Source organism: Lepisma saccharinum, chromosome 8, assembly GCF_977018435.1.
Source record: "Lepisma saccharinum chromosome 8, izLepSacc3.1, whole genome shotgun sequence".
NCBI lineage: Eukaryota > Metazoa > Arthropoda > Insecta > Zygentoma > Lepismatidae > Lepisma > Lepisma saccharinum.
In genome coordinates, this window is record NC_139236.1 from 17249807 (window position 1) to 17274368 (window position 24562).

At 38.1% G+C, this 24562-nt stretch overlaps 1 protein-coding gene across 1 annotated transcript in view; it reads left to right on the forward strand.

Moving 5' to 3' along the window:
- LOC145991379 (putative fatty acyl-CoA reductase CG5065) overlaps positions 1–24087 on the forward strand; it is a 102728-nt gene extending 78641 nt beyond the window's left edge. Inside the window, exons 6-8 of the mRNA XM_083127371.1 lie at positions 12423–12671; positions 18342–18599; positions 23819–24087. Coding sequence (XP_082983497.1) covers positions 12423–12671; positions 18342–18599; positions 23819–23915 — 604 coding nt within the window. The 3' untranslated portion in view covers positions 23916–24087. The remainder of the gene's footprint in view (positions 1–12422; positions 12672–18341; positions 18600–23818) is intronic.
- The last annotated feature ends 475 nt before the right edge of the window (positions 24088–24562 follow it).

A 24562-nucleotide genomic window follows, 5' to 3' on the forward strand; every position in this document is an offset into this window, starting at 1 on the left:
TATCTAAAGGAGTCTCTCTGATGATAGACCAGCAATATTCAGCAAGCATACTTGCGTTACGTCGTCCACTGAACCGCTTTTCAAATGTTGCAATGTCTTGGTGGAACCGTTCCCCATGTTCATCAGCCCCTAAATTTTGTGGAAAGAAGTCAAAATGAGAATCCAAAAAATGTAATTTCAGGGACATGTGGCATCCCATGATTTGGAAGCAGTGCACCAAGTTTGATGTGTAATGGGGGAAGAAAAACATCTTTAGGGTTCACGAGTCGTTGATGTGATACGTTCTTGATTCCTGGTACATATTCCTGTCGTGGTGGCCATATTTTCCGCATGTAATGGTTAACTCGGTCCCGGCTGTCCCATTCACACAGAAAGCAACAAAATTTGATGCATGCCAGTAACAATTCCAATTAGTTTCAGGTCTCCACAGATTCGCCACTTGAATGTATTATATTCAATGTACTGCAGTATGTCACGCATTACCTCATATGTTTCCTTTTTGTGAACAGTATACGCCACTGGCACTAATGGATAAGCATTACAAATATGGAGCAATACTGCCTTCAGACTTATCTTACACGAATCAATGAACAATCGCCATTCTGCTGGATTGTGTTCATGGCCCAACTCCTGAAATAAAGCATTAATATTGTTACAAAACGCAATTCCTCCAGTCTCCGAAAAGCAAGACGAGAAGTTACTCTGTCGCGATCGAAACGTGTTGATTTTGACATTTTTATCCAATAGATTCCATTCTTCAAGTCGAGAGCCCAAGATTTCTGCTTTTGTTTCCGATAGATTTAAGTCCCGTACCAGATCGTTTAATTCTTCTTGTGTGATGAGATGTGGTGCACTTGAGAGGGTTGGTGGCGCGAAGTCGACGCCCTCGTTGCCTGAACTTCCTTCTTCAATTGATGTATCAAATTTACAATTTTCGGGAGCTTTCGGCACAGGTAGCTCTTCACTATGAGCCACTGGGCACCTTGCTGATTCCAAATTAGGATATCGGATGTGATGTTTTGATTTTGAAGAGAAGACCATTACATCTGTAAAACAAAAGTAACAGTCACTTACGTGGTCTTTGGGCTCTCTTCAAACCACTGGTATGGCAAATTTTAGCCCACTTCGCTTTCCTTGCATCCAGTTTTTCAAGTTCCTGGAACAAGAATTGCAGCAGATATGTGGTGCCCATCGCTTATCTTGATCGCCTACTCGACATCCAAAATACAGTTCATATGCTTTTTTGAGAACAGGGGTAAGGCTACTTCTTTGACTTTTCAACGTCAGTTCTCCACATATATAACAAAATGAATCAAGGTTATTCTTACACTGACGGGACATTATGATCCACTGAATGAAGCCTCCTTTTCATACACATCTCACTAACAGAAACCTGCCACAAACGTTAAAACTTTACACAAACACCTGCAATTGCAAATCACAAAATTCACGTTGGATAGGACAAAACATATGGCAGCCCTTGTTCGTCAGTGGTGCCAGCACGGTTATTGTTATGTAACAAATTTATCACTATAGGATCCAGCAAAACGTTTCTTTATGTAACAATGCGAACTGATAGCGATATCATTTTTATCAAGCGCTGAAAAAAAACAGTTAAATGTAATTGTTTAAACGTAATTAATACACATAATGTATAAAGATGGCGTTTTTCAAAAAACTGTACGTGATACGAAGAAGTTTATTGCAGATTCGTGTTTTGCATGCAAAAATACATTAGAAAAACATATTTTTAAACAAAGGACAAATTTCGTGTTGTACAGTAATCAATGGGTCCGAGATTTGACACCCCGTGATAAAGGCAAATAGTGAAAACTTTAATTCCAGTCCCAGATAACTTCTCCTTCTTCCTAGTTCGGATAAAACCCTTACGCTTCGTTCTCCTCGTTCAAGGTAAAATTATCGCACTAATCTAATTGGGTATCCCAAAATCCTTTTTTCTTATGTTGTCGGTAACCTTGGCCTAATTTGAGGGAAACATGTCCTGACATGCAAGTGTTCTACCCTAGTCCCCATGCTTCAGCATTCAGAGCCCTGGAGGCAACCCTGAGCGGAATATTAATTCGCTAAAACCTCTTCTACAAGCGACGCAAAGCTTCAGAGATTTGACCTTCACCGCGTATTCCCAGACACCCTTTGTTGTCTGGTTCAATCCCTCCCTTGTCCTGTAGTATAGTGTTGCATACCTTTCACCTGATCTTGCGTTCTAGTTGACCTTGAAAAACTGGTTCTGAAAATCTACCGACTCCTCTTCTAATTGGTCATTCGGGTTCTTTCTTTGTACTGGCGCTCGGACGTCATTTCACCTTGACCGCACATCCCCCAAATTCCTTTGTCGTCTACCTGCGCGGAGTTCACCGCCTCCTGTCTAGCGTGTTGAATCAACTTCTTTCATACAATATAACATTATTACAAAGTACACTATAATTATTACCGTTACATATCGTGAGTTCGAGCACCGGGACCGTCCTAAATCGTAATCGGACCTTTAACAGTACGCAATAGCGTTTAATAAACCGTACAAGCTTATTTTCAATACTAAAAACATTAATTATTATCGTTTTATACATTACATACTTTACAGTAATGAGCATAGTGAGGCATCTAATATTCTAGCTAAAACATGCATGGATGATGTTTCATTGAAAACCAAGTTGACTTCAGGCAAATAAAATACCTGTGGCGACTACTTCCATAAGTAAATTAAGCAAAAAAGAACCGACCCTTCCTTGGGACTTGGCGTTCCCACCCAAAATGCCTATGCAACGCCACTGGAAACCAGTGCAGGATCTACAAATCTTGGATCCCCCCCCCCCCCCGCCGCAAAATATTACCAAAGGCCGTCTCTACCTACCTACCTTCACACACACACAGTATATAATATATATAAATAATACATATATATATATATATAATTAAGTAATGATAATGGTATAAGATTGATTACTTTTGCAACCTCAAAGAATTTAATTGTGAAAAGTACAACTTTTAAAACATAAAGATATCCATAAATATACCTGATCTTCTAAAGATGGTAAAACTCATAATCAGATAGATCATATTCTCATTGATAAGAGAAGGCATACTAGTATAATTGATGTTCGTACACATCTGCTGCTGACTGTGCCACTGACCATTATTTAGTAATTGCTAAATTAAGAGAAAGACTCTCAGTGATAAATCATAAGCAACAAAATCTAAAAGTTCTAAAATTTGATACAGGAAAGTTTACTGATGAAAGAATTAAGAAAGATTACCAAATTACACTGTCAAATAGATTTGATGTTTTGCAGGATTTAAATGATGATTAAAATATAAATGAAACAGACGTAAATAAGAATTGGGAGCACATACATAATGCAATAGAATCAGCAGCTAAAGAAAGTATAGGATACCATAAACCAAGAAAAAGTAAGCCATGGTTTGATAATGAATGTCATAATCTAATAGAAATATGAAATCAGGCTAGACTTAAATAACTCTGATGATACAAATCTAAGCAACTATAATAGAATAAAGCGAGAAGTTAACCGCAAGTTTAGAAGTAAAAAAAGAGATTACTTGAAAAGCAAAATTAACGAAATTGAAACAAACAGCAAAAACAAAAATATCAGAGATTTATATAAAGGTGTAAATGAATTTAGAAAGGGGTGGCAACCTAAAGTAAACTTGATAAGAGATAAAGAAGGTGATTTTCTAGCTGATCCAAGCGATATTCTAAATAGATGGAAAAACTACTGTAATAACCTTTTAAATGTTTATGTAAAACATGGCGCAGTGGTAGCGTCATTACCTTGTAATCGAGGGGTCTTGGGTTCGATAAAGTGGTTCGGATCCCACTTTAAACTGTAGGTCCAGTCCCGATTAGCCTTACTGTGCATAAAGTGGACTTAAAACACCAACTCAAATCAACTCATGTAAGAGATAAATCAGAAGTAAATGAAGTACACACACCAGAGCCTTTAGTTCCAGAACCTAACTTGACTGAAGTTAAAGATGCTATTAAAAGGCTAAATAATAACAAAGCACCTGGCATTGATTTAATACCAGCTGAGTTAATTAAATATGGTGGAAATTCGTTAATATGTCAAATTCATAAATTAATTTGTTTAATATGTAATACAGAAGAAATACCTCAACAGTGGAAAGCATCCATAATTGTACCTGTGTTTAACAAAAGTGATATAATGAACTGCAATAATTACCGTGGAATTTCTCTACTCTCAACAACTTATAAAATATTATCTAACATTCTTTTAACAAGACTAACCCCATATGCTAATGAAATTAGCATATTAGCATAGCATATGAAATGTGGATTTAAACGTAACAGATCAACTACAGATCAAATTTTTCACATCAGACAGACACTATACCTAACAGTAATTTTGCCTATAGTATTATATGGGTGTGAAACTTGGTCCCTTTCATTGAAAGAGGAGCATAAATTGAGAGCATTTGAAAATAAGATCCTTAGGAAAATCTTTGGACCTAAAAGGGATGAGGAGACAGGTGAGTGGAGAATTTAGAACTACATAATTTGTATTCGTGTCCAGATATTATTCGAATAATTAAATCAAGAAGACTAGGTGGGCAGGCCATGTGGCACGAATGGGAGAGAAAAGAGGAGTTCACAGGATTATTGTTGGGAAACCTGATGGTAAGAGACCTATAGGAAGGCCAAGACGAAGATGGATGGACAACGTTGAAATGGACCTAAAGGAAATCGGCAAGGATGGAAAAGACTATATAGATTTTGCTCAAGATAGTGACAGATGGAAGGCCTGTGTTGCTGCAGCCATGTACCTTCGGGTTTAAGAAGGCTAGAGAGTTATATATATATATATATATATATATATATATATATATATATATATATATATATATATATATATATCTGTGTGTGTGTGTGTGTGTGTGTGTGTGTGTAATTATTAATCTCATGTTGACAAAGTAATATACAAGGGACTACAGGGTGATTTAAAAAGTCCCGTATCATCCCCTTCAAAAAGTAAAGAAGTTAGGGGAACCATATTGGTGTGTTCCAAGCTGACGTCCACCATATTGAAATAAACTCACTTTTTTTAAAATGAGAAGGGAGTGATATGCATTGTCGCCGATTTCTTCAGAGATTTGGGTGTGGCCCAATGCTAAGTAAAGCATAAATACTGATTTATTTCTGTTTGCGGGGGAAGGGGGATGCAAATTTTTTTTTAAAATTTGGGACCTAATACACTTGAGTTAACCTTTGAATAATTGTAATTACAATAACTATCTTTGACAACAAAACATATATATCAGGTAAGCATCGGCCCGACCCTGTGGCCGAGTGGTTAGCACATCGCGCTGCCACGCCAAGGGTCCCGGGTTCGAATCCCGGTCGTGCTTGGTTGTTTGTGAATGTCCATTCATCAATTTCATCATTTCATCACTCATCCCCATCTTCGCAAATTAGCCAAGAGGCACAAAACGCGAAGTAAAATAAACTTAATCAAATCAAAATCAAAAGGTATACATCGAACTTTATTAGCTGGACAAGAAATTCACTGTACTGCTGTGATTATACAACATAATACTTAACATGTAAGTTTTGACTGAGAATTTGATTAGCGTATAAAGGTAAAGGTAAAGTGTTCCCCTGTGCTTAGCACCACGCCATGAAGGCGTATAGGGGGTGTGGGGGTAACGCCCCACACTTTCTTGATCCGGTCGTGAGTAGGGGTGATGTGATCAGCACCACGCCCCTGACCGACTTTACCCCCCAGGGTTTTCCCCAGGTACCCATGTTATTCGACGCTGGGTGGGCGCCGGGGCCGCTTCCAACCGTTAGAAAAGTTCCCGGATTTGAACCGGCCGGGGATCGAACCCGGGACCTTGAGCATGGTAGTCAGACGCGTTACCGACTGAGCCACCGCGGTTTATAATACATATTTACTACAATTCTTTACAGAAGTTTAATATCTTTACACATATAAAGTTTTTATCCAGGACAGGTCGATTTTTGGCAAGCCAACTGTCCACCCTGTCAACCCTGGCCTCAACTTCTTACTCTGAACCCACTACCTTCCACCTTCGTCCAATAAAAAACATGATTGTGTTATATATTTACGGTTTAAATGACGATAAATAATAGCCTTGTTTTTGCAATGTCTTAATGTCAAGGAACACGTATATTGTAGCTTGATTGATTGATTTAGTTTATTTTACTTCGCGTTTTGTGCCTCTTGGCTAATTTGCGAAGATGGGGATGAGTGATTAAATGATGAAATTGATGAATGGACATTCACAAACAACCAAGCCCGACCCGGATTCGAACCCGGGACCCTTGGCGTTGCAGCGCGATGTGCTAACCACTCGGCCACAGGGTCGGGCTATTGTAGCTTGATATCAAAATAACAATAGTATCTTAGTTTAAATTCCTACATGATTTTGCAATATACATTTGTCATTGGGAAGTAACTTCAATTATTTTTTCTCTACGCAAATCAATCTTAATAAAACAAATATCCACATTCATGTAACCAGAAATAAGGATTTGGCTCTACTAAATAGGGATGTCCAGGTCTAGCGCCGTCGAGAGCGGTGATTCCCTGGGAATCGCCTGGGTCGCTGGGCTCTTAAGCCGTCCATGCACACACATACACGTATTGTTTTGAACGTTGGTTAAGCATTAGTATAAATATGTAACATTAATGCAACATGAAGTAGCACACACATGTTTACGGGTAAATGTAAATAAAAAATCCTGATTGTATATAAAACAGGGGCATATTGAAAACGGGATATTTTCAACTTTAGCTTGACTTTTGCGAAGGCAATGGACTTGCTCATTCAAGAGCATGAAGACTACAGTACTCCCATGATTCTTCTTCTATTCTCGCACATATTCATTCATAATATATCATCCGTTTCACCGTAATTCATTGTCGGTTTGAAAAAGGAAATACTGAAATAGTGAACGCGCAAGCAAAAGAAAGAGACTCAGACTGAACGATAGTCCCACGTTATTGATTCTGCCCATTTCAGATCAGAATCCTGCGTTATTTCCCACCTGTTGTGTGCTAAGTTTCTGTGTACAAAAGTTATGTCATATGTTGAAAGTTATACATTGGGCCTCCTATATATGGGACAAACGAGAACTAGAGGGGCTCGGGCCTCCCTGGCCCCCCGGTTTCGGCGCCAGTGGTGATGTGATATATGACACTGTTTTCTCATATCTGGAAAATTATACATTTGTTACAATCATACAGTCATAACTTTTTCCTGAATAAAGATAGGTTGAAGAAACCATCACCACTGCTTTTCTCGTGAAATTTAAGCCTGATTTGATCTAAGGTCGGAATTTTTCCGGCTTTGTCCCCTCATAAAGCGGCTGCAGGGCCCACTCACCCTCAAATCAAATAGTACCCGGTGAGGGGTAAAGGCGGGCGGAAAATCACCTCCAAGATGTCCGACATCAAAAATATGTGTGGCCCTAACCCCACATACCATAAATGTACTTTCATGGCACTGTGCTATATGCACAGGAAACTGTAACTTTACCTTTACATGTATATATTGTATTCCGTTTCTGTGCCCCTGAGAAACTACGTTTATGTTTACATACGCAAACCCTATACTATGTCAATGGCTGAGGGCCCCCTAAAGGCTTACTTGTGTCGCCCCCCCCCCCCCCCCCCCCGCACTGCGGGGCTTTGCGGCTTGTAGATCCGGCACTGAGTGAAACATACCCTTACCTCACACCTAACGTCACTTATAAATGTACGTTCACGATCGGCGGAGAAAAATTAACAGTCCCACAACGACCTATAATTTGTTCACGATGGAAAAATAATTACCTACCAGGGTGATTATCTCCCAGAATTCTATTACTCACAGAGCAGAATTTGTACAACTGATATTATTATGTTTTTTCAAACCTTCCTATTTGGTACATAGAAAAGTCGTTGCCAACTATCTGTCTACTGATACATTGAATATTCATTGCAATCTGGCAATGGTAATGTTGGTTGAATAAAACGGTCTGGGCAACCACAGAGAAACTATGATTATTGCTGCGTTCAAGTCAAATTCAGAATATGGAATCAACGATTTTCCAAACATCAAAACCGATTTATTATTAGCACACTAAAAATTCTGACCAAGGCAGAGATTTATTTTTAAAAATACTCTATACACGTAACGTTCCAATATTCCAGCAAGGTCTTCTTCGGACTCAGAACAAACTTTGAATGCTTTCAAAGTTACAAAGAAAAAGGCAGTTATGAATATTCGCAAAAATGATAATCAATTATTTTTGTGGTGTATCCTCGCTTCTTTACACCCGAATTCTTACGTCAATGATAACAATCTTAATTCTCACTGCCATAATACCAATGCCAAAGCGCGCCAGATTTAATTTTTGGCAGTGTGTGTGGTGCACTCATCAAAATATTACATTTTGCTGCTTACAACACCCGAAAATACCTTCTTTCCTATCAAATCAAAATCGAATTCACATTTACTTTTATTAACACGTATAAGTTTCAAACTTTTACTTTTATAAGACAACAGTTATATTTGTATAGCTACTTACATCTTCTGATAGCTTGTAACAGGTATAAATTAAAAAGCAAATTCTGACATTATTGCCCTCCAAAATTATTAAATTAATATAGAACTATTAAAAATTAAATTGTTTAACACACAATATATTCTACATTTCATAAACATGTTATTTTAAATAAAATGGTACTTATTTTCAGTACTTCCTCGCAAAGAAGGCACACTTCACCAATATCTGAGCATAAGGTGGATTTTCAGAAACACATTTACACTGTAAAACGCTGTTTTGGGATATATGGGCACCCATTTTTTATCTTCGCCATATTTACTATTAATAATTCGTCTGCCCAAGGGCGTAAAAAGGAGATTTTTCGTTTGCTTTGAAGAATGAAATTTGTATTATATTGCAGAGTACATGGTATTTATGGGATGGTGGGAGAGGGAGAACTTTGTCACTCAATAGTTGTTTTTTGGGGGGGATTACCTGACTTGCATTATTAACACAAAAAGTATTATTTTTCAATATTTTTTTACAGTGAAAAACATTACTGACTACTTCACAACTTTATATTTGTAGTTTTCCTGACAACGTGATTCGAAAAAATGTTCTCAGGTTGCCAGCCAGGTTAAATCGGCGTTAGCTTCCAACGTTTGGAGCGTATACATATAGGTAATGTATTGGGTGTTATCACTGGCAGCTCCGGGGGGGGGGGGGGGTACGATGCTACGGCCGTATCTCCTGTTGTATCACGGACACCGGGGCGACATGAAGGGAGAACGTAGCCGGATTTTATTCACTGAATGCATCCTTTTAGGGTAAACTTGTTCTTTGATTTTGATTTTGTATTTAAAATTTTGGGTGCGTCAGCACTTAGGCTAGTTTGCACCCGTCACATTATACGGGGTCCAGCGCCTTACCATTACAAATAAGAACTCTTAACGTTACATAACTAAAAATCTTAAAATATTCTGACTTCTGTTAAAAGCTGAGGCTGTAAACGGGCACTCAGCACACACAAGGACAAAAAACAGGACAACACATACAAAAATTATACTGGCCATAATGCCAGTCGCCAGAGCCTTGTTCGTGTGCAAAATGCAGTCCAGGGTGTACTACTTGGAAGTGAGGTTGACAGTTGGGTGTACTAGGTGGAAAATTACCCCTTCCACCCCTAAACTTGTTCTTGTTCTTGCGCTTGTTTGTTGCTATGCAACATCCACGTTGCAATGTTCCGACTGAAACACTTTGGATATATACAAGAGGAAAAAATGCCAAAACATCGTTCATTTTGATTGCTGCTTGAATCAACTGTCAACAATCGCGCGGAACCTGTCCTCTAACGTCAACAATCCCCGGTAGGCAACCTTTTTGGTTTGAGGGCTAATTTACATTTCAAGAATCGCTTATCTTATTAGACCTCACAACGAGAGCCTAAAAAAGGAAGCAAGGGCCCAATACCATAAAATTGACATTGATCTTCCCAGTTCATCAATAGCATCTTTTCATTCTCTTAATGAGGAAGTATTATTCTTTAAAAAATAAACATAATTACTACAATTTTATTCATTCATAAACACTCATTTTAATAAAAGTATGTCACTTGTTACTGGCCATCAGTAAAACAAATTACACAACTATTTTGTACTCTTCAGCAGTCAGTTGACTTGTTTCCAGACACTCAGCCAATGAGTTTATCATGTTGCAAGTCATATGACGTTACTGCTACGTGCTGCTACTCACAAGCAGGAATCGAGTGATCATCAGTTAATCGATTCCTCTCCTTTGATTTCATCGCATTCATTGTAGAGAACGCTGACTCACATAGATATGTAGATCCGAAAAATGCAGTCAAATAATACGCCACTTTGCGAACATTTGGGTAGAAGTCTTCTAGTTTCTAGATTTCTGATACCTTGCTATCAGTTGCTCTTCCTTTCAAGTAAATGTCGCAGCTTAAATTCACCATTTCTATTTGAACGGGGTCTCCTTCCACTAATTGCGATATTTGAGAACAGAGTTCATCCACAGATTCAGTTTTCATTTCCTGAAATGGGAAGGCCATGAAAGTTACGTCTTCTAACTGGAAGAACTCCGTAAATCTTCTTTCAAATTCCGTGCGCAAATCATCTAGTTGCGTTGGAAAAGACTGACAGAGCACCGCGGGCTACCTCTCGCGGCTTGCAGGTCGATTGGTAGACCGCGGTCGACGCGTTGGTCACCCCTGCCTTATAAGATCAATTCTCACTTTTTCGAATTCAATTGTTGATGCTTCTTTTCCGCTCACTTCTTCAGAACGCGGCAGACGACTGTTCGGAAGGGCTACTGGACGTTTTTGAACATTTTAATAAACCGCAACAATAAGCTGCACGATAAACATTTTTTAAAAATAGTTCGTAGTATTGCTTTCCTTCGGATACTCAGTTGTGGTCTGGTAGTGAGTGAATCAATCGTATGCATTAGAAGAGTACGGTCTTAACAGTTTGCATATTTCTGAATTTTTCTTTCTGCTTTTCCGTTTTCACATCCAATGAAAATGAGTACAGCAAAGAAAATTCTGTCAGGGGCAGAAAATAGGAAAAAGCAGAGAGAACGGGAAAAGGCGTGTCTACTTTCATGAATAATTTTCTGAAACGTTCTAAATCAGGTGAGGTATTGAAATAATTGAAAAAACGGCCTACTTCTAGCGAATCATTTTTGTACACTTTTCCCGAACAGTACCTATCATAGTGAAAAAAAAATTGCGATTCGAATTTCGAAACTAGAGATATTGACACTTGAATTTTGCAGTTTTGTCAGGTTTAGTGTTGTTTTTGTCTTTGATTCTCTCCTGGCTTTTTCTTTTGAAATCAGTATAGAATACAGCTGCAAGAATTGGACATTTCTTGGTAAAACTACGTAGAGTATTACGTACGGCTAACAACAACAAAACGAAACATGAGTTAACCAACCTTTCGTCCGTGAAGTTAAGTTATTGAGAGACAATGAGAACACGTAACATTTCACCCCTAAGAAAGAAAATTAACCAAATCATACGTTTTGAACGACTATTTCAGTGAAATGGTCGTACCTAATTCTATAGTTTTACCCATTTCTCATACTTCAGGTCGTCTTAACGATTCTAAAAGCAAGAAACAAAATTCTCTTTTAACAATATAGAGGCATTAATAATATTTTTTTAATTATTAAATTAAATTTTAATAGTTTCGTTAGAAGTATATAGATATATGACTGTAAAATATGGGATCCTTTTTACCAGTGCTGTATATTCCAAAACCTTTTACGTTAATTATACTGTATTATTAAACTTAAAAAAAATCGTCATACAGATTACATATAAAATTGCAAGAAAAAAAATGGTAGAATACATTCTACTAGAAGAGAAATCAACGAGCAAATTTTATTGTATATAACTATCGATGGATCAACGGAAAAGCAGTAAATTTTAAATTTATTGAAATCAATGTGAACAAAAATAAGTTACGCACTTACGCAAAAATAGGTTTGCTTTTGCACTTGCTTCGCTTTTGCGGTAAATTGTAGGCTACATTAGTCACGTCAATTGGTAAAGGTATTGTAATAGGAAAGACGGTGTGAAACTATGTAATCGATTTTCATTCTGTATAAGTACAGAGGGGGCGCTGTTTTGCTTATCGTACCCCTTGTTCACGAATCCTGAAACCGCCAGTGGGTGTTATTACGTATGTATGTAATACGCCAATGCATTGGAGCGCATGCATGTAAAGTTGAAAGCTAACGCCGATTTAACCTCGCTGGTAACCCAAGAACATTTGTTCGAACTTTTTATTTGTAATATAAACTATATCTTTCCATGAACGAATTGTGCAATTTATTTTTCTAGGGAGAAATCGAGATCTTGCGTTTACTACAACTATTCCAGTGGTGATGTAAACACTCTAACGTGGAAAATGCTTTCTTCCCTGGCCTACAACTATGGGATGCCGAATCCTTCCAAAAATGCAATATGGCTGCCTGCGGAACCGCTCTTCACAAGCAACCCCTACGTCTATTGGCCCAGGGTGTTTCTCTTCCAGATTCTTCCTGCGTATATCATAGACTTTCTATCCTACGTTCTAGGCAAGGAGAGAAGGTAATCTGTGTGTTGTTGAGACATAAGTGTGGTATTTGAAACGTTTTCAGTACGGGGGGATTCCAGTAAGTCCTCTTGAAGCATTTCTATACTATACACACACACACACACAAACAAACACACAGAGTATAGCCCAATGTCCAAACTTAGCAACTACAGGACTTTCTATCACATTCCCTTCAAAAACCATCCCGAGTGTATGGACATTGAACGAAGATTGGTATTGTGTAATTTATTAATTTGTGTTCTTCATTAACAAAAAGCAGCATCTACTATAGATCGTCCAGCGAAAAGAATGGACTGTTGCGCGTATATGAGAAGAGCGTTGCCGCTTGCCGCAGGGGCGAGTAACGGACCTGCTGGCAGTGAGAGTACAAGACCAAACAAACGTGCGTGGCGCTTGAATCGCGGGTACGTACACATTGAAGAAATAAGTTCACGGTTAGCTATTATTAAAAACAAGAAACAAATTCACAAAAATACATAAACTGAAAGAATAATTCTTAATGCTTGCGGCTATGTTAAGAGGCATTGTCAACAACAATAACAGATCCCGGAGGGAGATTGGCGAGCAACTGTTCCCGAAAATACATCTCATACGTATCTCCATCCATTTCATCATGGACATCTGCTGTATTCTTTTTGCACTGAAACACAAGTTGGGCGTTTTGCAGAAAACCGTGTTCGTTACCCGCATGCACTGAAGCGTATCGCGCTCCGCGAGATGTTGGATTTTTTAATCCAGTTGAATGACCTGCCAGAAACGCTTGTTTGCAGTTGTAATTGTATTGTCTTTCCATTCGTAATTGACTGAGGTTACGGTGTTCACCCAGGATTCATCAGTGTACACAATATTTCTATTTTCACGCCTAAACTTGATAATTTCTCTTAAATGTTTATGGCGAAGAGAAATTAAATCTTCTCTTTCCATTGACATGGATTTGTTGCCTCTTTTCTCATACGAAAAGCCAAGTTCTTTGAGAAAGACATGAAACATTGATCTTTTAAAATTAACTGCAGCAAGAACCGAATTAAGTGTTGGGGGTTTGTTTTTAAAAAATAATTCCTGAACTTTACATCGCACAGCATTTCTGACAAAATAATTATATTTTGCATTTCTACTTGTAATTGGCGTTCTCTTCCTGGGTCATTTCTTACCTTATGTTCCAAGAGGAGCTTGAGAAACCTCATCCCGAACTTTAAACACAGTAGTCTGTGAAACTCCAGTTGCTTTCGCTGTCTCGCCAACTTAAACCACGATCCGGATTTTGTGATTTAAATAAACAAAAATATTCATTACTATTTGCCTTTCTTTACTTTTGAGAACCTCACCACGCCTTCTCTTCTTTACAGGGACGGCGACAGGGGTGGGCACGGGTGGGCAAGCGCCCACCCAAAAATTCCTGTGCCCACCCGATTGCCCACCCAATCAAATCCACTCTAAGTACATATACTTAGAGATATGTGAATGTTGAAATAAATAAGTGTTAATTACATGTATATTATCTATATAATGAATATTATCTATATAATGAATATTATCTATATAGAAATGTCCACATATCGTCATTCCATAAAAAGCTGATTTAACTTTGTCATTAGAAAGCAAAAGGAATCACTAGAGATCTTGAAACAAGAAACAACTGTGACCAATTGAATACTTCTATGATTAGAAGCAGCTAGTGGGCTTAGGAGGCGCAAAATTATGCAGGGTATGGTCAAAATGAGATCAGGATTTAGAGTGAGCTTGATGGCTGAACCTCCAGGCCTTCACTGGGGAAAGAACTGCTTTTAAAAGTACCCCATAATGAAAACATTAGGTACTTCGGATTTGATTAAAAAAGGAAAAAATTCGTATAACTAACCACCTCATGTAGCTTGGCGAAAAGTTATAACTGAAACTGTGGAGGGTATTGGGGTGAGGTCTTGGTATTGTAAGCTCTGGGTCTTCACATATATAAATCCCGGCCTGCGTATGATTAAAATAATCTCTAAATAAACAAATAAAAACCTCAGCGTTGCTTCCTCCAGCAGCACAATAAATTATTTCGACTTTTTAATTAGGTCTAAATTGAAATTCCAGAAGTGTTTCTTTCTTCATTTCATTACAATTCTTATATTTATACATATTTTACATACCTGTCATTTTTAAATATCTCCATGGTATTTAAAATAACAACTTTGTATTCGTTCTAATAAATACTAATAAGAAGCAATCACAATAACCACTACAATACCGAGGTATATTAATTTTGATGTAACAGTTATGTGGGTTTGGAAAAAGCAACAGATTTATTGAATTGATAATGGGTGGCTAATTCTATTTAGAAATCCTAGTTCCACACATACATTTTGCCTATTAGTTACGTAGGCCTAATCATGCGATTTTTCTTGTGATTAAAAGAAGAAGGGGTTGGAAGGAAACCTTTGTTTTGAGGGAGTCAGAGAACTAATCAATCTCGATGAGAATGGTTTAAACTTTAGAAGCATCAGAGGTTTAGCCGAAAAGGTCAACAGAATCTGTAGATGCAGATGAAGTAAAGAAGAAAAGGTATGTCAAGAAGTATTCATAAGAAAATTTTGTTTATTTGTTTTCAAGTCAAATTTTACGCTCAGATAGGCTAATCGGGACTAAACCTACAGTTTAAAGTGGAGTCCGAACCAGTGTGCATTGTTCTTCCACCAGGAGAGGGGGCAGTAGAAACCACAGAACCTATTCATTATAAGGCGACAACGTTATGCCATTGGAGAAAAAAGTATACAGAAAGAACTCACAGGAAACGTATTATATTATCACCATAGAAGATGCGTTCATTTAAGAGGGTGTATTCCCAGAGACAAATATTTGAGACTTTCGGAAAACAACGTCATTGTTCACGGAGTTAACTGCCTTGATCCAACAATGAAACACTGTGAATTTTAAACTACCACCTGAACTTTCGAAGTGGTATGAACTAATGAAACTCTACTTTTGGAAGAATGCGTTGTTGCTGATTCGACTGATTTGTTCTACCTAGGTATGTGAAGTCACTTTTCTGCTAATTTTGGCTAATGGCGACAATGAGGTTCAATGGTGATGGGATGGAAGTGACGAAGGGGGAAAAACAAATGCACGCAGACTTTGAAAATACAACCCCCCACAAATTATTATTTTGACTAGTGTTGCCCACGAGACGAGACTTTCGCCTGTCTCGTCTCGTGGGCAACACTAGTCCAAAATCACATTCTACAAAATGTAAACTATTTGTTACCTCAGTGCATGTGTTTATCTAACCATACGTGTATAACTTCTCCCGTATGAGTAACAAAGACTTTCTTCAGAAAACGAATAACAACTTAGCTAACAGATTTTTGGATGTTACTTGATTATTACCTACTTTTGGGAGATATTTTGTCAAAATTGTCTTTCATAAACCTGGGGATACTTTATGCAGAATGAACGAAGAACCGGTTTTTCCATGTGTGTGTGTGTTTATATTCCCAATATGACATTAATTTTAATCCAAATATCCAGTGGCGGCGATTAGGAGGAGAGTTTTCCCGCCCCCGCCACATTATGCCAGTTGTTGCACCCATACTGTGGCCTTTTAATGCTAAGACTTTTCTACCAAAAAAGAAAAAAGTAAAGTGTCCTTGACCCCAAGTTTTGGCACCCAATAGCGGTTACTGCAAACATTCACATTTATTTCACTATATTGACATGAAGGGAAGAATGTGATTAAAATGTATGGCTGCGCGCACACGAACACTTACCTTGGAATAATTGTGCCCATCGGAGACAAAGAAGTGGAACAAGATGCGAGAATAGATTAGAAAAGAAAGAGGAAAGAAATCAAACACACACACACACACACACACACACACACACACACACATGTGATGTGTTTGTGCATGGCAGTTAAGAATGGAACGAGAGAAAGTGAAAGGGAGAAAGAGGTAACAAGCTGAGAAAGAAAGATATAAGAAGGTAGGGAAATCGAGAGTGTAAGAGAGAAGGAGACACATATGCATGTATGTCGTGCATACAAATGTGTCTCACATTTATACCTTAAATTTATACCTGCCCACCCTAATCTATCAATATACTGCTTCTGCCCACCCGGTCGATAATTTCTGGCGCCGCCCCTGCTTCTTTACACTACTTTCGCTCATTTTTCACTATTAAAACCAACAGTTTTTTACAGCACAACACAACACAACCCAACGCACAGATCCGCCACAGTCAATCCTCGTCGAAACGAACGGTCAGTTACCCTCCCCTTCCGAGAAATTTTGTCTACCGCTGTACTGGCTGAGGGGATGGGGTGGAAAGCAGCCGACAACGCTGGGCTCGCCGTTCCCCTCCGTGCACGTGCCCTTGGATAAATAAAATTAAAAACACGCGCTGCCGGAAGAAAATTTTGCTGGTCTGAAAGCTTAACCAGCTCCAGAATAGCGTTTTACATTCCAAACAAAAGCAAATGTGTTCACCTCTGCGCTCAGTAGTGAAAACAAAATTTAAAAATAGGGAGGAAGTAGGGAAATTAAAAACCCATTTGAAGCAACAGTCTATTCTTTTCGCTGGACGACCAATAGGCTATTTAAAGAATTTTTACTATATTTCCAACTTTGGCAAGGCCACATCCTTGACTAACAAGGTCCAGGAGTGCTCAGAAGCCCTTCTCTCCCCTCCCGCCAAAACTGTGCCCTAGTTCCTGTCTCGTTTATTTACATCTTTCTAAATCTCATATTCTTAAGTTGTTTTTCTTATTAGGAGATGCAGCAATATATTAGATTTTGTGGACTCTCTCAAAGATACTAAATTATCTAAATAATACTAAATTATTCATATCAACGGCGGACAAAGTGCAAAATGATTGAAGCAATTTTCATGATGTTTTTAAAATTCATGTAAGTTTTTCATATATTTTACAGAATTATAATTTACACTTTAACTTATAATTTACACCGCCGACAAAGTGCAAAATAATGGAAAAAATTTTCACTGTAGTTTTGAAATTCATGTAAGCTATTCATATATTTTACAGAATTAATATTTACAGTTTTTGATTGTTATACCCTATTTCATGAATACGTGCATGCACATTCAGTATAAATGACTGTAAAATACGAGGAAAACTAATTTGTGAAAAAAATTATATAGAAGGTATATGTATAATTGTGTCTGCGGGTGTGGGGGTGGGTTACAATGCAACAACATAGTATAAACATAGGCTAATTGTTTAATATTTTCCTTTTCAACGTTGCTTCTTCGGGTTTTAAATAATCGACAGGATGAGTATGAATGGACGAACTATGTGGAAACTAATCAAATAACACACGTACCCAGGACAGGACTTAGTCATTAGGTTGAGAGATCATGAATTTAATAGGAAACATTAAATTTCTCTTCACTAATTATAAAATGTTAAAGTTGCATTTCTGAACTGCCAGAACTGCTAATTGTCTACTTTATGTCGGTCGATTACTCAACACGAACCAATAACTATACATTGTATTTTATTTATTTTAGGTTACTTTTGGGTTAATCAGGACTATGCAGATAAGTAGATGAAATTATGATGAAAGGACAAACTCATGACAAGAACGGATGATGAAGCGCGTCACGTGCGTAACGTGCTCGGCCATCAGAAGAAGCAAATTTTAAAACTGATCTCATTCTCCTCTCAGGATGGTGAAGATTCAGCAGAAAATAGGGGAGGCGATGAATCTCTTCACGTTCTTCACCACAACCGACCTGGTTTTCAAGAACAGGAACATTTTCACTCTGAAGGACTCCATGAACTTCAAGGACCAGGAACTCTTCGACTACGATGTTCGCCAGTTGGACTGGAAATCGTACTTCGACGTCTACATGTGGGGCATGCAGAAACACTTGATGAAGGAAACGGAGGAAGACATAGTTGCAGCTAGAGAACGACAAAAAGGGTAAGATGAGAAGTTTCTAGAAAGAAACATGTGTCATTATCTAGTTTGTAATTTTTTTAAATGGATAATAATTACCATCTAAATGCACGGCAATGAAATTAGGCGTGTGGTCGCGCGCTGTTGCCACGTCGGAGCACAACCCATTGCCTTCGAAGGTTTAAGAGAATGAAAGATCTCGTTGTAGAGTTGGTATTTGTAATCCCTGTGACGCAAACTGACAGCATTTGCTCGAAAGATCAGGGACGACACAAAAGTACCCCGGAGAGTGGTCGGTCTGACGCTCGAACTAGGCAACACAGGTCGGTTGACGTTGCCACACAGTGCGCGAGAACCAGCGACTTTTGTCCCAATCTCACTTTGTTTTTCCCATATATGGCACCAGAGCAATTCTGCCCAGCCCCTTATTTTGATAGCCGTGCCTTTGATTAACAGTGTTCCGAATTTTGGAATCCATCTGGGTTCATCTTCAGGTATTGGGAAAGAAATAAATGTTACTTGTGGAGGGCAGCGAGCGTCCCGCCTGCACACTGCGCTTCAAGGCCAGCAAGCAGCAGAACAGGAGTGGGGGAGGTTCTGGCGACTGCTGATCTAGTCGCAACGAAGATGATAAGTAATGATTAGATAGACGAGATTGATGAAGGGACACAACACTCACAATAAATACGCATTCGTAGGCTGGAACACAAATTCGATTACTTCGGTTGCAAGATCTAAAAAAGAAGAGGAAAAAACTAACTCCGGTTCAGTCCGTTGGCAAAAGCTTTCTTTGCTTCGTCTCAAGCAAGCGTGGACCTGGCGAAAAACAATTATCGACTCGTGAGCATGAAAGACTAATCTAGCTGTTGATTTAGTAGACGCAAACACTTAGTATATATGCCCTAAATCTGACTTTTTATTTTCTAAAACAGCGACGTGTGAACAATAGTTATATGAAACAATTACAGTCAACCGTCAATCGCATTCGAACTCGCTGGCTGTTATCGAAAAGTCGAGTGGTGGTGCACGACTGTTAGACAAATGACTAAAGCATAGAATCTACTCGTAGTTAACCATCAGTAACGTTTCACGCCGTAGCGGAATCACAGGTCGCACAAGCTTGCGTTCGATTGGTGAAATCCTCAAGCGACAAGTATTACCTGTCGCTTGTCCCTTCTGTACGAAATCTCCCTAAAGCAAAATGCGCAGAATCTTGATAGCAGGAGTATAGTGCATGTGATACAGCTTGCACTCAGCATAGCTGCTGTTTTGAAGTTGTTGAACCTTACATTATGAACTGTACAAGCTGACAGTTCACGAGAAAATCTCCGACGGAAGTGAAGTGACTCATAGGCGTGCGCACGGGGTGACAGTCCCCCCCCCCTTTCAATACTTGAACTTCGAAATGTTTTTCACTTTTTTTTTCGGAATAATCCAATACATATGTAGCTTCAAATGCCAACTAGGCATGGTATCGTCGAAAGACTTTTAAAAGAAACAGTGCAGAAACTTCTCTCTTTCTTTAAAGCTACTATCAGCATCGATGTCAGCAGGAATTTTGCCAGGGATGGCAAATAAAGATTTATTTTTTTTCGGAGCGGTTGCAAAAGAGGCATATTTTCCTTCTTAACAGTGTTGCCTCCTCAAGAAACATCGCATTAGTTTGAAGTTATTATGTTCCTGCAACTACCTTGCAATAATTAACATATATTATTGTGACTGAATGGAAATTATATGCATGAAATATATAATTTTGGACTGTCCTTCATTTCCAAGGGGCCTTGCCCCCACTTTGCTCCCCTTCCGAAAGGTCCATGCCTATCATTAAATATATGGACTTTCCAAGCTGACGCTTTGACCATTATAAAATCATTCCGTAAATATTTGATCGCAGTTTTTGAAGAAATAGCCTCACACACCAAGGGCTCCCGCAGAGGGGGGCAGGAGCACTTGCCCCCCTGAGATATCCGGAAAGCCTTATTATAATTCAAATTTTGAAATTGTAGCGTGAGAACATCGACGAGGGGTGCTGTGAAAGACGGTCTCGAGAATAAGAAAAAAAAACATGCGGGAGACCTTGTTACACACAAAAGTATCAGAAGGCGAAAACAAAGGATTGCTTTACGTTAACCCATATTAGCTTATTTTAAGTCGATTGTTATAGTTATCAAGACTTTATAATCATCACAGATTAACCTGCTTTAGGCAATGAATAACGCTAGATATTATCTTAAAGACACTCTAAGAAACCTTCGTGAAGCTGGCGCAAGATACGAAGCCAGATTCGCAAACACCGTTGAAACATGGAATTACTTGGATACAGAAATTCCTCCAGTGAAAAGGAAAAAGTGTGTCACCGACTAGATGATACGTAACAAAATTAAGTCCAGTTCAAATAAAAAGGGGAAGTATTGTAAGTGCACTTTGCCCCTTTCTTGACTCACTCGTCAGCGGCATCGATTTACGTTTCAGTCAGGAAACTGTAAATGTGGCGAGTGCAGTGTGCAGGCTAACATAATGAAAGAGATATTAGGCTCATTACCGCTCAGTTAATTGCGTCAGAGACTGGGCTACGTGCGAAAGTCTGACTTCTTCTAAACAGCTGTAAATCGACTTCCATGGGAAATTGCTTAAGTGGTTGAGTGATTCTGATATAACCTCAACTCCAACGTACATATTTTTTTCTAAAGTGCTGTTAATCTGTGATAAGAGTGTTCTCTAAGTTTTGACGCAACAACAGGCGGCCATTGTCCCCAAACTTGGATGAAAACCAATACAAGGACGGCAAGGGAGCAAACATAGAAGTAAAGAAAACAAGGTTAATAGAATCTAAGAGTAGAAGGGAAAAGGAGACTCAAGATGGAATTAGTTTTCATGTATTTCTGGCATTTTTCTTCCAGGCGGCAAAGGGGAGGCAGAGAGGTTTAAATGGAAATAGAAATACATTCCGTAATACTTTCTTGCTCGCTTTGCTCGCAATGCCTCCATTCCTTGCAGTATCATCTAGTTCAGAGCCGTACCTAGGGGCGGCGGGAGTCTGCTCTAGGCGCCGAACGATCTGAATGAAAATAGTTGTAAAAGCGAGAATGCCATGCCGCCCCTTGAAATTATTTCCGACTATTAAATCAATATTGTTTTCAGTTGGCAAAAATTGGATTTAAAAAGTTCTTCATTTTGATGAAATGGAGCACACACATGTTGGAAACAATTTATATAATATTTGCTGTGGTTTGTTATGAGATGCATGAATTGATTATGTTATGTATTTAAATACTTTGAATACGAACACAATTTAGTGTTAACTTGTTGCATATGTATTTTCTTATTTTACGTCGCTCCATATTGCATATGTCTAAAATACCTGTTGTAGATGACAGTTATATAATATATTAGTCGAGTTTGGAATACCTAAGAAGCTTGTTAATATGTTAAAAGTATGCACCAGTGAAACAGAAAGTAAAATTCGTGTAGGTATTAATATGTCTGACAAATTTACAATTCATGATGAGTTCAAACAAGGAGATGCATTATCTCCATTGCTCTTTAATTTTGCCTCAGAATATGCTGTTAGGAAGGTAAAAGAAACCAATGAAGGACTAAATTTATACGGTGTGACTCAGTTGTTAGTATATGCAGATGATATAGACTTACTGGGGATGATGTAAATACAATTAATTATTATGCTACAATATATTTCAAAGCAGCTAAAGAGATCGGTTTGGAAATTAGCAAAGAGAAAACTAAATATATGCTTATAGGCCGAAACCAAGTGTTAGGTAATAATCAAAATCTAATTATTGATAACAACTCCTTTGAACCAGTTTCCAAATTCAAGAACTTAGGAGTAATTCTAACAAATAAAAATGATATTAAGGGGAAACAAAAATCAGCTTAATTCAGGAAATGCATGTTACTTTTGTCTTCATAAAGTTTTGTCTTCTCGTTTAATATCTAAGAAACTAAAAGTTAAAATATACACAACAGTAAATTTGCCTGTAGTTTTATATATGGATGAGAAAATTGGTCCCTTGGAAGAGGAACATAAATTGAGAGTATTTGAAATTAAAAATCCTTAGGAAAATATTTGGACCTAAAAGGGATGAGGAAACAGATGACTGGAGAAGGTTCCATAATTTGTATCCATGTCCAGTAGTATTGGAATTTTTAAATCAAGAATACTTAGATGGGCAGGCCATGTGGCACGAATGGGAGAGGAAAGAAGAGTTCCCAGGTTTCTTGTTGGGAAACCTGATGGTAAGAGACCTGTAGGAGGCCAAGACGAACTTGGAAGGACAAAATTGAGATGGACCTATAGGATATCGGTAGGGATGGAAAAGAGTATATAAATCTTGCTCAGGATAGGGATAGATGGAAGGCATGTGTTGCTGCAGCCATGAACCTACGAGTTTAAGAAGGCTAGAGAGTTAGTTAGTTAGTAGTTGACAGTTATGCATGTCATGTGAAGAAAAATAATTATATTCGGTATGCATCTATCATGAAGTTTCTGTCTTTCAAAAGTACAGTTTGTGTGCTTGTTTTCAATTATTAGCCAGTGTGAAATTGAACGTGTTGAAAAAGTACCAAGGATAAACGTGTCAATAATAATAATAATAGTAAGAGGAGTAGTAGTAGTAGTAGTAGTAGTAGTAGTAAGTAGTAGTAGTAGTAGTAGTAGTAGTAGTAGTAGTAGTAGTAGTAGTAGTGTAGTAATGCCATTATTATTATTATTATTATTATTATTATTATTATTATTATTATTATTATTATTATTATGGGCATGCTTATTCCCACAGACAAAAAGTCGTAGTTTGGCCTCTGTCTGTAAGATGTCGCAAGTAAAAACTAAATTACGATGAACAACATCAGATACCCTTGCCGCTCAGGTTTGTGTCAGTAATCTTGTACAAACTGAATAAAGACTAACGTTCTATTATTGGATATTTTCGTTCATTCTCAGGTTCACGCTTTCCAATACACACACACACAATCGTGTACGTAGTGAAAATTTTAGTTTGAGAAGGGCGTAAATTTTGTATAGCTTCGGCTTTCCTTTACTAAGTAAATATGACTTGCATTTCCACATTGGTGGTATGATATGACACATAGCTGTAATACAGTGAGATGGAATGAGGTTTTTCTTTCCGCGATTGAACTTCCATCGAGACTTCAACTTTAAGCAATCGTACTGTGATGTTCAAAATGTCTTTTCGCATGAAAATATCTAAAGTTTTGTTTCTTTTCAGTCTGTTCTGGCTTGACAGAGGCACCAAATTGTTATTCGGAGGTCTAAGTTTGTGTTTCGTGTACAAAATCTTCATGTGCATACTCAGTTTGGTGTAATCGGACACTCTTACATTTTAAACCACGTGAGACATTTTTGTGCACACGAACTTTGTTTCGCCTTGTGTATTATCAGATTAAACAGGAACTTCCATGAAAATTGTAATTATATGTGGTGTAAATACATTGACAGCACAGATGTTTAATTGTACTCTTGAAAATATTTTGTAAATAAAACACCAATTTAATATATATATATGGTCTCTCTTTGTATCGTACTTGCTCTATTGTCCTCACTCTCCACTACCCGGTTGTCCACCTTGCGAGAGACTTCCCTTGTTTCGCCAGCGACATGCTCGACAATGTTTGCATGATAGGTCATCGGACTGTACAGAGAGAGCGATGTATTTCATAATTTTTGAGATTCACCATATTTTCCCCATCGATATATATAAAATTCTAATTTGGGTATCATTTAGAACAGCGGGGGTGCCAGGATTAATCATCTAGGGGTGCTGAGGGGGTTACGATGTTGAAAATAAAGAAAACACAAAACACGCATCATGCTTTAGCCATTACATGAAATACCAATGAACCATTAGCGGGCGCTTATGGAAATATGCCAATGAAACTGAAGACTGACTTGTTTCATTCTTGTTTGTTTTGGCCACAACTAGTGCATGTTTTGTAATTTGAAACAATTACAG